This window comes from Aplidium turbinatum, chromosome 1 (genome assembly GCF_918807975.1).
Source record: "Aplidium turbinatum chromosome 1, kaAplTurb1.1, whole genome shotgun sequence".
Lineage (NCBI taxonomy): Eukaryota > Metazoa > Chordata > Ascidiacea > Aplousobranchia > Polyclinidae > Aplidium > Aplidium turbinatum.
In genome coordinates, this window is record NC_137472.1 from 42,771,325 (window position 1) to 42,785,214 (window position 13,890).

The 13,890-nt window shown below is 41.1% G+C and overlaps 1 protein-coding gene across 1 annotated transcript in view; it reads left to right on the forward strand.

Annotated features, from left to right (window-relative positions):
• Positions 1–13,890, forward strand: part of LOC145766026 (uncharacterized) — a 48,111-nt gene that overhangs the window by 11,575 nt on the left and 22,646 nt on the right. The window contains exons 13-34 of the mRNA XM_082577680.1: positions 78–215; positions 910–1,089; positions 1,243–1,428; positions 2,342–2,559; positions 3,084–3,256; positions 3,701–3,821; positions 4,385–4,581; positions 4,927–5,019; positions 5,660–5,893; positions 6,462–6,675; positions 6,754–6,949; positions 7,343–7,594; positions 8,228–8,423; positions 9,119–9,260; positions 9,447–9,546; positions 9,763–9,988; positions 10,478–10,646; positions 11,024–11,158; positions 11,721–11,844; positions 12,389–12,509; positions 12,583–12,769; positions 13,223–13,328. Coding sequence (XP_082433806.1) covers positions 78–215; positions 910–1,089; positions 1,243–1,428; positions 2,342–2,559; positions 3,084–3,256; positions 3,701–3,821; positions 4,385–4,581; positions 4,927–5,019; positions 5,660–5,893; positions 6,462–6,675; positions 6,754–6,949; positions 7,343–7,594; positions 8,228–8,423; positions 9,119–9,260; positions 9,447–9,546; positions 9,763–9,988; positions 10,478–10,646; positions 11,024–11,158; positions 11,721–11,844; positions 12,389–12,509; positions 12,583–12,769; positions 13,223–13,328 — 3,708 coding nt within the window. The remainder of the gene's footprint in view (positions 1–77; positions 216–909; positions 1,090–1,242; positions 1,429–2,341; positions 2,560–3,083; positions 3,257–3,700; positions 3,822–4,384; positions 4,582–4,926; positions 5,020–5,659; positions 5,894–6,461; positions 6,676–6,753; positions 6,950–7,342; positions 7,595–8,227; positions 8,424–9,118; positions 9,261–9,446; positions 9,547–9,762; positions 9,989–10,477; positions 10,647–11,023; positions 11,159–11,720; positions 11,845–12,388; positions 12,510–12,582; positions 12,770–13,222; positions 13,329–13,890) is intronic.

The window sequence follows — 13,890 nt, forward strand, 5'->3', positions numbered from 1 at the left end:
TCCCAGACCCCAGCTACCAAAACCTGTGGTATACACTATAAAAAACCAATTAGTTTTAATATACATTTTGTTTGTAGGGGATTGCTTGGAAGAAACGCCTCAAAATGGTACAACTTGTACAGTGGTTTGTGATGCTGGTTATTTGCCATCAGTTGAAACAGTAACTTGTGATACAACACTTGGAAATTGGACAGCCAATGATACCTCATGCAAAAGTAAGTACATTGAGCAGATCTTACATTACTCTTCTGGTTCTGAGAACCTAACCCAGGTTGCCAGCTTAAAGCGGTTGATTGTTTCACTTCAGTATAGATAGGTACATTATTAATCACACAGTATCAATTCACCAGCCTCAGTTTTATTGACAATGCATTTCGCTGTAATAAATCTTCAGTTTTCAACGTTGAAATCGTTTTTGGTTCAAGTATGGAGAGCGATTGCTTTTGACAAAATCAGTTAATTGCTTTCAAGTCATCGAATGGAATTTCAGCCAGACTGCATGTTTTTGCTGAAAAATCACAATTGGTTTGTTTTAAAAAATACTCTGGTGCTTGTTTTAACAGCATTGTGCTGTGGATGGTTGGTTTAAATCTTTATCCTTAGACTGACAAAGCCTCTGCTAGGTAATTTCTACCTAGTTTCGCATACTTGTAGAGGTTTTCAACTACTGACGCTGGACCGGTTACCGAGACGGACAGAGCGAAGTTTCGTCTTGTTATTAAAGTGTTGGTGTCTGTAAATTATTCCATCCACTAGGTGTCGCTTAGTGAAGAACAGCCCTGAAATGCGTTGCTCAAGCGCACACCCCGAGAGCCAAACCAGAGCCACTTGATCGTGAGGTTTCTTCGTGTACAAAGTCGGGCGCTTAGCCACTGACCTAACAGGAGTGCTAACTGTGGTACATGACAGGAAGCTGTAGCGGACTACCTACGCCGCAGAACGGCCTGTGGGATCCCAGCAGTTGCAACACAACGTCATTTGGACAATGCGAGCTGAAATGCGATGCTGGCTCCGTGTTAACTGGCACAGCTGTGCTCGCGTGTTCTGACAGCACAGGGAAATGGAGTAGCAGGCCCGGAAGATGCGAAAGTAAGTGAATGTAATTTTTTATCAATGTTATAGTTTCTCCATAACAATTTATGTCTAGGTGGAAAGGAAAAGTTACTTGCGTGCCTTCTAGTACTTAACTTGTTGTTTTTAAAGTTTGTTTGTCTTTTACCTTGAGACGAAATCTTTTGACAGAAATTTGTGCCAATCTTGCAAAGCCTGCCAATGGAGACTTAACACCATTAAGTGCTTGTGCAACGAATCCTATTTCCGGTACGATGTGCCACTTTTCGTGCAACCTGGGGTTCAGCTTGAGCAGTAAACAAATGATTCGGTGCGATACTGACGGCCAGTGGGATGGAAATGTTCCGACTTGTGTCTGTAAGTGCAAAATTGTTTAAATTAAAAAAAAAGAACTTCATACGGCCTGTGGTTGATTGTAGTTATGTTGATTGAAACTCTATAAATTACATCGAGCTATTTAAGCTTTAAGGATTGAGAACAGCATTTAAAACAACGGTATTTCTTTGCATCGGCATCCAATTGCATAGACAATATAGACAATACAACAGTGACTAAACTTCCCTGGTGTTAGGAAATAAGAAGTATTACACTAGAAGCTCTATTTTCTTTGAGAAGTACCACATACAAAGAGAACATCACTACGTACTTGTTGATCTTGGAAAAGGATTGGCACAGATTTTGTGATGGTCGGCTGATGTCCTGAAGCTGGATACGATGAGGAATGCTCATTCGAAATTGTTGTCCGGAACAGGTTACGATGGTTTAAGGCACAAGGATAGGAGTGGTTGAATTTAGACAGTGTAAACGGCCCAAGAGAAATAGCGTACCTGCGTCGGTAAAATGACCTACTAAAAGATCGCGAGTTTATGATGGGCTTGGTACAGCCGTTTGACAAGCTGGTTTGAGAAACTGTAGACAGCGACTCTGAGGAGTCTTTTTTCAAATTCTCACCATTTGGCCACACAGTAGAGTGCTAAGACTATAAATGGAATAACTTAAATCACTGATGCAAAACGCGGGTCTATGACAAGTCAAACAAATATTTGATCATATGAGTCTGCATAAAGCTATCATCATCTCTTGCGATTGGTGAACGCTTTGTATTCTTTTTTTTAACAGTTAGTTGCTGTGGTCACTTTTTATCAATGCTGTCGCTTTGTTTCCTCGTAAGTTATGTTTTAAGTAAGAAAATCTGTAATATGTTCAGAAATAAGTTTGGTTCTCTCGAAAATATTTTGCTACGGCTAAACACCAGAATTGTTCGCCGCAGCTATCCCTAAAGAGTATATGATCAAAACCGTCTATCACGATCCTCCGCTCTGTCTGGCTACTGACACTGTGGCTGGAAGAAACATTGCGATAAAAACTTCTGCATGTACGGCTGCTAACAAGCAGAACAGGTGGTCCGTTGAATCTCCGTCGCAGTTGAAGAACTCTCATACCGGTCAATGTCTTACAGCTGTATCTCCCCCTCCCAGCGTGGTTCAGGTAACAATCTACATTTTTCATTTGTATACTGTAAATAACGGTAAATTAACCGCTAATTTTTATCTGTAAGAACTGATTTTTTGTATTTGTAATTTTTTCTGACAGTTTAAAATCATATACATGTTGTTATAAAAGCTACAAGGATTTTCATATCTTCCATTTGCTAGCAAGATACCCACTGCTGATCTGAACATAGTACAGTTTTCACTACTTTACTGGTGCAGAGTGTTGATTTGTTTGTCATTAATAGCGAGAAAGCAGAATATTTATCTGAGTAAGACCTGCCTAAATAACTTCTATTTTTTGGTGTGTTCGAGTTCGACTAATTCATGCTACTTAGATTTATGTTTATTGGTACAATGCCAAAAGACGTAGTTTTTTTTGTGGATGTGGTGCTATAAATAGATGTTGTTATTGTGCGTGATGTTGTACGTGTTGCGTTGTACGCGTTGTACGTGATGAGTTTCAAACCTTTCTACGTTCTCTTGCTCAGTTGCTCACCACGTAATTCAACTTGCTTTCAGATGGGTGATTGTTCCAGTGGCACAACCACTATACCGAATAATGAATTCATCGCTGGTAAACAATACCAAATTGTTCATAAAGCGACGAATGGATTCTTGACTGCTGGGGGAACTCTAACCGCAGTTACACTCACAAAAGCAGAATCACTATTTTCACCAACAGCAAGCTGGAGGTAAGTCTTTCAATACAAATCAGAATCGCCCCGTGTTATTGCAATCGCACACTCAGCGCGATTTTACATTTTCGTTGGGACCCCTCCACGACGTAATAAAGGGGCTGGTGGTGTCTTGATTGCTATCGCAGCGCTTTGTTATTTTTACAAGTCGTTATTATCTCTTCTTTATCAATGACTTTGAAAACTGTTTGTGGGCAAAGTTTTGTCAGCTTCAGTACCTGTTTATGAACTACTAGTGTTTTATTTTGCCCATTCTTCTGCTTTTTTCAGTTGTTGCGAAATAGCATTCAATGAAACATGACATTAAAAAGACGCCTTAGTTTTGTGTCAGTTTTCAAATGAAAGCAAATACTCCTCATGCATGACATGAAGCTCTTTCAACGAAATGATTTGGAAACTTCTCAATTCACCAAACTGAATGTGGTTGTTTTGCTGCTTTAGGTTGATCGATTTGACTTCTCTTTCTGAGAGAAGTCTGCATGGTTACTCTGATAGGTCGTGCACCGGTCTTGTGGCTCCAACTGAGTCGACCGTCGTGACAAGTTGCACAACAGGGAGAAAGGTAGCGATATCTTCCATTAGAATTGTGTTTCAAATCATAGTGGAAAATGAAATATACTAAACTTTGTTATCCTACAACACAAGTTATGAACGCATGGCTGTATAATCCAAGAAATGACATGTAAAAATGGTGGTTGAGCTCTCGCTGTGTGAATGTGCTACGTATTTGCATGAAAATCTATCTCTACAGCCTCAGCGCAAACAGTTATGAAAACTTACAACTGAGATGACTGGCATTTTATTCACCATCTTTTCTTGTGCCTGGCCACTAATGTTCTGCTACTACAGCGTCAGGTTGGCAACACTGCTACCAGCATGTGGGGACTCTTGTGTCAGGCGAACCTTCGCTTTATCTTTGTCTTGTGATGGCAGAACTCAGAGGAAAGCAGCAATAGAAATCCAATGTGAATGTGTATCTTGAAATATTTTTGTGACTGACAAGTATGCTTTGCAATTTGCATCCTCGAGAAATCATTTGGAGCAGGAGAAATGCTTTGTTTAATCGACTGTTATTTTGTTGATCAACTATGCCACGGCCTAACATTTTATTCTTGTACCTTGCAGACAGCGGGTACCAGGTGTGTTATTACCTGCGACAGTGGGTTCACACTTTTAAGTGGTGGCACGACGATCACTGTGGAATGCACTGACGGGGCGTGGAACATAACGGAAGACATCAGATGCGTCCCTAGTGATGGTTGCAAAAAATATCCTGTTGGCCTTTTGTTAGACGGTGCAAAAATATCTTGTCCTGAAAATAAGTAAGGAACCTTAACAATTTTTATAGGTCTTCAATCTTCATACCAGCTTGAAGAAAACCAAGCTCTTTGTTATCTTAATTTTTTTTCTCTGAGTTTTGTTGTTTCAAACTAAATTTCCATCAAAGGCAATGGTTTTTTTTACTTTTGTAAAAATTAAACGCAATATGCTAAATAAACGTTGAGATTCAACTGTATGCTATTTCCATAGCAAAAACAATTCTTACCAAATCAATACTATTAAAATAATAGATAGTCGCGCCAGTGCCAGTATTTAAAGCTAAAGTGATCAACATACTGTATATTAGCTTCACAAAATGTTAGTTGGTCATGAAAACGTTTTATCAGAGTTCCCAAAGGAACAACCTGCATATTCACCTGTGGTGATGACGACGATGTCATAGTCGGATACCCCAGTGTTTACTGCAACAAGGATTCCAGGTGAGAACAAGTTTCATAGCGTGTTGACTAACAAAGAATTTGATATCTTACTTTTTGCTTTTTTGGTACCCGGACATTTTGCCGAAAGACATTTTGCTGAATGGACATTTTGCCGAAACCTCTTTTTGTGTTATATGTATTGATATTCTCCACGGTGTTTTTCGTCTATCGTTCACAACCTTAGTCCTTTCGGCAATTTGTCCATCGGCAAAATGTCTTTCGGCAAAATGTCCTTTCGGCAAAATGTCCATCGGCAAAATGTCTTTCGGCAAAATGTCCTTTCGGCAAAATGTCCGTGCACGGCTTTTTTGACTACTAAGAAAGAGTAGACGTTTTTACTCTGACAGATTTTTGACTCATAGTCTTCTGTATGCCGTAATAGACTAGGCTATACTTTGCAATAGATTAAATTTCGCTTTTAGCCGCATGACCGTTATTTACTTCGCCAATGTAAATACAAACGACCTGTTTTAGTCTGATACTGCGAGTTCGCTGTATTAGTAGCGGTTTGCGCTACTTTTCGGACACGGTTTCCCAGTTCCCGAAACTCGTCATTGCACAAGACTATACTTTCATTTGCACGCACAACAAATAATGTGTTTACTTCATATTTCAAGTTTCAATACTTTTTGTCTTGCAGATGGTCAAGCTACGAACCTGTGTCTTGCATGTCTCCCTGCGCTAGTAAAGCTCTTGGAAACAATATGATTCTCAGCTCCATTGTAAGCACTTCCTGCGTGCGCAATGGTTCCGCTGTTTATGGAGATGTGTGCCAGTATGCCTGTTCTAACGAGGCAGAGATAGGCAACTTTCAGGCCACCTCTTGCTTATCGACTGGTGAATTTGACTCCGAGAATCCCTCCTGTGCCGCTCCGTGAGTTACTGCATTTCTTCAAAAGTGCATTTTTTTCTTAATGTTTGATTAAATTTCGCTCTTGTCTTGCTGCATAGCGGAGTAGTGAGAGACCTGGTAAGGTATTCGGAAGAGCGCTGGTTCGACACCAATCAAGAGCATGTGGCCTGGTACTACGACAATTAATCGAACGACAGTTAATCGAAAACCTAACCCTAACCCTTGAGTATTCCATTGCATATGTGCATTAAAATTTTAGATAAAATTTGTTTCGGTAGATTCGTCGTTCGATAAACTGTCTTTCGATAAACTGTCGTTCGATAAATTGTCTTTCGATGAATTGTCGTCACAATGTGGCCTTGTCTTTGGCAAGACACTTACGGCATGCCTGAAGGTGGACACGAAGATGGCTTCCTTGCCTTCCGTCCACTTAGTCTAAATCTTCAACCACCGGGAGTAGGGTTGGATACGACAAAATTTTGCCGATGTTATTTCTTTGCAGTCACGATCCGTCTTGACGAGAAGAGTTTTTTTTTATCCGGAACGTCCACTTTTCCAACGTTTGTTTCAATCGTGTTGCTTTCTACAGATGCAAGGCTCTAGATCAGTCTTCCACATTTTCGATCCAACAATGCAGCGCAGAACTTGGCAAGCCATACGCCGGCACGCTGCCTTGCTTGCTGACCTGCTTGCCAGGATATGTCGCACGCAATGCAACGATGGAGTGCGTGAATGGAAAATGGAATCACCCTGTCGGTTGCGAGGCATCTTGTCCAGGTCTTCCTTCCTCGGCAAACACAACAGTAAGTTGTCTGTCCTAGGGGTTTTCAAAGAGTAGGCTAAGCGGTGGAAAAATCTTTTGAGAAACTTTTTGCTCGCAGATGGAGCCGTCTGTGTGTATGAACGATGAAGTTCCAGTTGGCACCACTTGCACAATGACATGCGGCCAAGGATTGAATTACCTGATGAATGGCTTGCTAGTGCAAACAATGGCACGGACATGTCTCGACACCGGATTGTGGGATGGAGAGTTATTTTTTTGTGATAACTACTGTTCCCCATTGCAAGTTCCAGAAAGTAATCATTATTTATCAAAACAACTTTTTTTCTTAAATTAGTCGTATCTTATTAAAAAAAATAGTGTTTGCGTGCATGCGATGAAAGTTCTTAACGGTATCAATTGAGTTTATCAGTATTTGTTTATTTTATATCTTTTCTTGGTTATAATACTTCATTTGATTTGTGAAAGTAAAGTATATTTTTGTGTTGTAGTCTCTAGTCTGGACTGTGAACTCTAAACACGTATGGTGGTTAGAACTCTTAAAGTTAATAAGGAATAGTGACCAATAGAACTTCTAGTGAATTGCGTAGAGCGTTGTTTCGTCTCGGTTTTCCGCAAAATGTGTCATCCAATTTTATATCTGGCCTCTTCCAAAATTAGTGGATTATATCATTAATCACGTGACACAGGTGGCGGCTACTATTGGCCAAGTTCGTGCAGTGCCATCCCGCAACGTGCAACCACCGACTGCTTCCTCAAGTGCCAAGGTTCGACCCAAGTGCATGGCGGAAAGGACAAGCTGACGTGTTCGAGTGGTGGGAAGTGGGTGACGGAGAACAACGATAAGCTGGGCAGTTGCTCACGATTATGCCCCTCTCTTGTACAACCGCCACTTTCTACTGTGTTTCCCGAGCACTGTTCAGGGGGCGCCGTTCAACCAGGTTCGTTGCGATAAATGATGCAAAACTCTCGTACCAGCTTGGATTATTTGTAGATTTGTTGTTCTTATAATTTTAAATATAAGCGGTTAACAAAGTTTCGTTGCTGAACTTCATTTAAAAAAAGAACGTCGTAAAACGAAACCTTTGCATTAGAAAAGAGTGTTAGCTGAGCCTATATGTTGCAAATAGAGATCATGATAATCTGATGCAAACTACTGTACGAAAAACGCTACTCAACCAAAGTAGTTTTCATTTCTCGTTTTAAAAAGTGCATAATAGTTCATTGAAGAATTGTTGTATGAGCTGTTTTGCGTAAGACTCCTATAAGTCAGCAGTTGTGAACTTAGCATATGGCAGCTGAGCAGGTGACAACTGAGCTAGCAACATTTCAGCAAGTGACTGAAGTTGATAAATGGTGAAACTGAGCAAGCCAAAACTTGTCATGTCACAAGTCAGCATATTCAGTTTAGCAAGCGATGATCAAGCAAGTCCGAACTGAGCAAGTAAATCTCATTTGCTGACTTGGCAGTAGCTGAAATGTACTTGCTGAGTGTCGCATCGCGAGTGGTCTGACGACTGTTTTGCATTGATTGTAGTGTACGTTTGCTGACTTGCTTTGTTTGTTGCGTTCAGGCACTGAGTGCGTTGTTGAATGCCCACTCTCCATGGAACGTTTGGGTCCGGGTGTTTGGAGATGCTTGGGCACCGCACCTTCAGCATCAGATTTGGGAACGTGGTCTTCCCGTGAGCAAACATTCTGTGTAGCCAGGTGTCCACCTTTAGCCGTACCCAGAAACACACGCGTTTATCCTGCCAGCTGCGCTGTCCAGTGAGTCAACAGCATTTTGAAAAGCAAGCTTGTACAAAGTAATAATAAGTAAAGTAAGATAAGTACAGTAAAAGTAAATAAGGTATAAAGCAAACTTTTTTAATAATGCACTTTAATATGTTTTTTGACCTGCACGACTACGAGAGGTCAAAAAAGAGAGAAGCAACAAAACGTGCTCGAGACCGAATAAAACATCCTTTCTAAGCAAAAAAGGATTTGACACGGCCTCACACCTTCTGGCTTCTGTAGGATCAGTATAACTTTAGAATGGTTTCACTTTAAATACAAAACCTTTGGTCAACGCTGACTTGCGATTGTGTATAGTTGTGCCGAAAAGCTATTGTGAAAAGAATTATGACGTTATATTATAACTGATGTGGCCAAATTATGATGAGCGATGATTGTAATGGGCATGCCCTGGTGTAGGCTACTGGTGAGGCAGTCATGTTTGTAAAGATTTTGACTGGTGTTTGCATGAAATAAGAAGGTTTATTGGACATCTAGTAGGCTTAGGTAAGGTGTACTGTATAGGTAAGTTCAGCAGCATGTTGTGTTAACTACAATGATATTATTCTAACTTTTCGACGCCAGAGGAACGGGTTATTTTTGGGTTTTTAAGACAGGTAACCTACTGAATTCATAAAGCATCGCATTTAATTTGATTATTAAATCAAAAAATTTCTTTTCCTTTTCAGCTACAAATTGGCAGGTGATGTGTGCAATGTTGAGTGCGAACGTGGCTTGCTTTTGAGGGGACCGGCTTCAGTGCGTTGCACAGAAAGCGGACAGTGGAGTAGTGCACCGCCACTTTGCCAGCGCAGTTGCCTCGGAATTAGGGTAACATGGCCAATAATCGCTGCATTTTAGACGGATTAACGTGCCCAAAATCGCGGAAGTAATATGTAGCTTCACTTATGATGAACTCATTACTATAACAAATCACGCACACTTAGTTCCGATGACCAGTGTGACCGCTTGTCAATCTAAGCTTCATTAATATAAAAAAGTTTTGTTGCATTGCAGATTTACAATGGAAACATGTCATGCGCCGGACTTCCTTTCGACGCGACAGTCGGCTTTGATCACTACCCAGGCACCAGATGTAGATTCATATGTGACGACGGTTAGTTTTGGCTTCTTATGTTTAAGTGTCAAATATCGTTTTTATTTTCGCATTTGTTGAACGTGCTAAAATATTCTATTCGCTTATTGCAACGCAATTTATTTTATTCCAGTAAACAGATTTTATTGAGTAAGGTCAGTCTGATGTGCTTCTGTTCAGTTTAGACCGGTCAGTTTAGATGGTCAGAACAGTGGATGATCAATTGCTGTCGCACAGGTTATGCTCCGTCGTCGTACAACGAGGTGACGTGTACTCAGCAAGGTCTGTGGACACCTGAGCCATTCTGCAAGCGTGAGCCAGAAAGGTTCAGCATATTTCAGAAAATCGAGAATCAGTCGAAATGTTTAATTGTTTCACTGAACACTGTCAATGTTGGCAGCAATTGGATACTCACGTTCACTACTTCACCAGATGGCTGCGTGGCAGAAGGAAACAATGCATTGTGAGCGCCTTTTTCCGTTGTATTAGCTTTACAGTGCAAGGTCAGATTTATGGTAGAACGAGGTATGTTGTTCGCAGTGTTGACGAGATCTGCTGAAATTGTTCAGTGTTTTCTTTTGCACTACTACACGTCCACACTTGCAAAATTGCAGCGAAAGTTGAGACTGTGCACCAATAGCTTGACATCATTTCAGAGCACACAACGGTTGTGTCTTCCATTTTCTTGCCTGTTAGGTAAGCCTTCAGGTGACACCTCTAAGTACAGTGTGACCTTTAAAGATCAACATTTCCTGCAGGCTCACAAACAAGGCAGTGCACAGATTGCAGCCATCTTAGGTTCTTTATATCCGTTTGAGTCTATGTTTGTGGTAAGATCACATTTCTTTATTCTTGTTTGCGATTCTCAATAGTAAAATACAACTGACGCACAAAAGTATATATATAACCGTTATGCACATTCAAGTATGTGTCACTGCGATGTGTCTTCCAGGTGGTTATGGCACGGCACCAACAACCTGAAGCATGTACGGACCGGCTTGTGCATCACTGCCGAGCGAGCGATGCGTGAATCGTTGATCGTGCTCGAGATATGCGACGAGTACAACCCCATGCAACAGTGGGATTGCGACGCTTGGCGCCTTCATAGAGTTTTGTTAAAGGTTCGTAAGACCGTTAGGGTAATGGTTTTTGTTGGCTCCTTGATTACGCAAAATCATACAAAGGAATTTATTTTCACACGAGTCAGTTCAATCATAAATAGCTAAAAATCGATTTTCATCAACTAGCAGCAAGATCATTTTCAGTCTAGCTGAAAGCAAACAGCACAAACAATCAAATGGTGAAAGTGCGAAGGAATGAAAAACGTTTTACTCTTGCTACGTCAAAGAATTGATGGAAAAAAACTAACAATCAAAGGCGAAATAAAAGGAAAATGGCACGAAAGAGTATGGTATAGAATTGTACCATTATAAACCTAACCAGGAAACATTGTTGATTAACTTACTAAAATTAACAGTTTAATTTCTTCAACTACCAGGGCACCGATCTAAGCATCGATACAACTTATGCGGAATTGGGACCAATATTGGAGACGTGGACACACACTAAGTCATACTGGCTCACTTACAATGAAGAGCTGGAAACTACGGCGTCTGTGTGCTCGTATAGATCGGTTGGTTCGCATCGCTTGATAGATACGGCCTGCTGTTATCTAAGCATCGAAACAAAACAACTCTCTCAAATGTACAAACATGCACAAGCATTAGATTCATTGACTTTCAAACGTCACTGTTAAGCTGTTACCTGCTCCTGCTGGTTGCACGAAGAGCATTTTTCTAAAACCAGCTTGCCTCATCAATAATTGCTAACATTTTTTACATGGTTTAATTGAAATCAGTTGTCTTAGGATTATCGGCCAGCAATAGGTAAATAAGCTTTATGCCTTGTCCAACATTCGCATGTGGCCTACTGCGAGTTAACATAACAAAAAAAGTAGTTGTTTTGTTTGAACTGTCGTTGTGATTCAGTACAGTGTATCAATAGAAGGTCAATATTTTCTTGTTACTTACAAAATTACACAGATTTTCACGCAGTTTCGGAACAAAATTATCATGCTGTTGCGTTTTCTTTTTGCACAACCTCTTCTAGTCTTAATCAACACAATTTTTGCGATGTTGAAAAGCACTAAACAGACAGAGCGTAACAGCATAACGAGAATTCACAATTTGGTTTAGGTTGGTACCTGCCCTGGAATAAAGATTACTAACGTGGTAGCCACACCACCCGTATGCACATCTGATCGTGTACTGGTTTGGCAGCAATGTGAAATCGCCTGTACTTCGAACAGCTACGCAGTAGGTTAGTCAAGTGCTCGAAGATTTGTTGTCTTAGTCGAATTGATCACACCTTTTCTGGAGTTGAGCTGTGTTTTTCAACAACTAGCTTAAATCGGGAATCGAACCAGGATCACATGATTGGAAAACGAGCGCTTTGTACGCTGCGCCATCCCACCAATCTAATCTATGGTGGTAGGCCTACACCTGCAAAAAACGTCTTAGAATTTGTAGCCATTTCTATTAGACTTAGAGTAAACATCAATTGTTTTTCGATTTGACTTAGGCATTATTAATTGACATTTAATGACATAGGTCACTATTTTATACGTTGCGAATAGCGATAACCTTGCTGATGGTACGAGTAGTTCGCAAAACAAAGGCGGGCTGTGTCTTTAACCACATGATTCAGGTAGGATAATGACAACCTGCTTTATTCTTATGGGTTCATTTCATCCAGCAAGTGAGAACGTAAACAAAAGAGAATGATTTGCCCAATATGTTACTTACTGGTACAACGTGTCTGGGTTTACTAATTTTTCGAAAATCGTTGTTTTTGGTTCTTACAGGTACCCTAGCAACCACGGAGTGTCTTCCAACTGGCAAATGGAAAGATATAGAGGAAGTTCAATGCGTGAAGAGATGCCCCGCCTTGACTGATGACGGAGGAAAAAAATTCGATCCTGCCAGGTAGCCACGCAATAGCTCCCGTTGTTTTGAAGTCTTGTCCGATTGACGCCTCTCATCATGTTGTTTCATGCAGTTGTGGGTTTGGCGCCGTGGACCACCTGGGGCAATGTGCCGTGTCATGCGTTGGCGGTTATCGTTTGCCTGACAACGAAGTGTCAATGACAATGCTGTGCGAAGATGGGACATGGACCGGTCCTGCTGTCAGATGCTTTTGCGGACCATCAGCACCAACACATGGAAAAGTCAATTGTGTCGACAAGGTTTCACCTTTTACTTATCCATTATTTTGTTACCGGCTGTTTCTACAGGTCGCCAGACCACTCGTCATGCTACAACTCAGCAAGTGCTTTAACTCAGCATTTACAATTCAGCTACTGTCCAAATCAGCTGATGAGATTTTCACCTAGCATCGGACTTGCTTGTTCATCGCTTGCTAAACTGAATATGCTGACTTGTGACATGCCATGTTCCTGCTTGCTCAGTTGTTACTTTCTCATTTTATCATTTACTAACTTCAGCCACTTGCTGAAATGTTGCTAGCTCAGTTGTCACTTGCTTAATTGTCATTTGCTCAATTCACAACTGCTGACTTGTAGGAGGTTTGTTTCTGCATGTGTGTGACCCTGTTCTTGTTTTCTGAAATTATATCAAGATTTAGTTTATGTCCTCACGTGTTGCGTGTGAGAAACATGCTCCACTGCTTCGTGTTACAGACTTGCTACTTCACGTGTGATCCGGGTTACACTCTGGTAGATGAAAGCAAATGGACGGTTGATTGCGCAACCAACGTCAGCGCCTCCAGCTCCATCCAGTGCAAAGGTACCATCCTGGTCGTTGTCAAATCATTGTTGAGTGTCTAGTTTGGTTCTGAGTCTGGCTGTTATGCCCTTCCACTTTTGATATTTCCAACGCCTTGGAATCCAACTAGTTTGATATCATGCCCTTCCACTTTTGATATTTCCAACGCCTTGGAATCCAACTAGTTTGATATCATGCCCTTCCACTTTTGATATTTCCAACGCCTTGGAATCCAACTAGTTTGATATCATGCCCTTCACTTTTGTTAATTTCTTTTCGTATACGATTCTACTGTTGCGAAGTATTTACTGTAGCAGTCGGCTGCATTGCTGATTGGTGAGAGCTCTGGAACGGCAATCGAAAGGGCGCCGGTTCGACACCGCTCAAGAGCATGCGGTGGTGTCTTTGGCGGGACACGAAGATTGGCTTCTTTGCCTTCCCGTCCACTTAATCTAAATCTTCAACCACCGGGTGTAAGCCTGGATAGCACAAACAAACAAACTGTAGCTGCGGTTAATTCTATATTAAATTTCCATTCCACCCATACCTTTGAATAGCATTAGATCTCGTATATAAAGAAGCA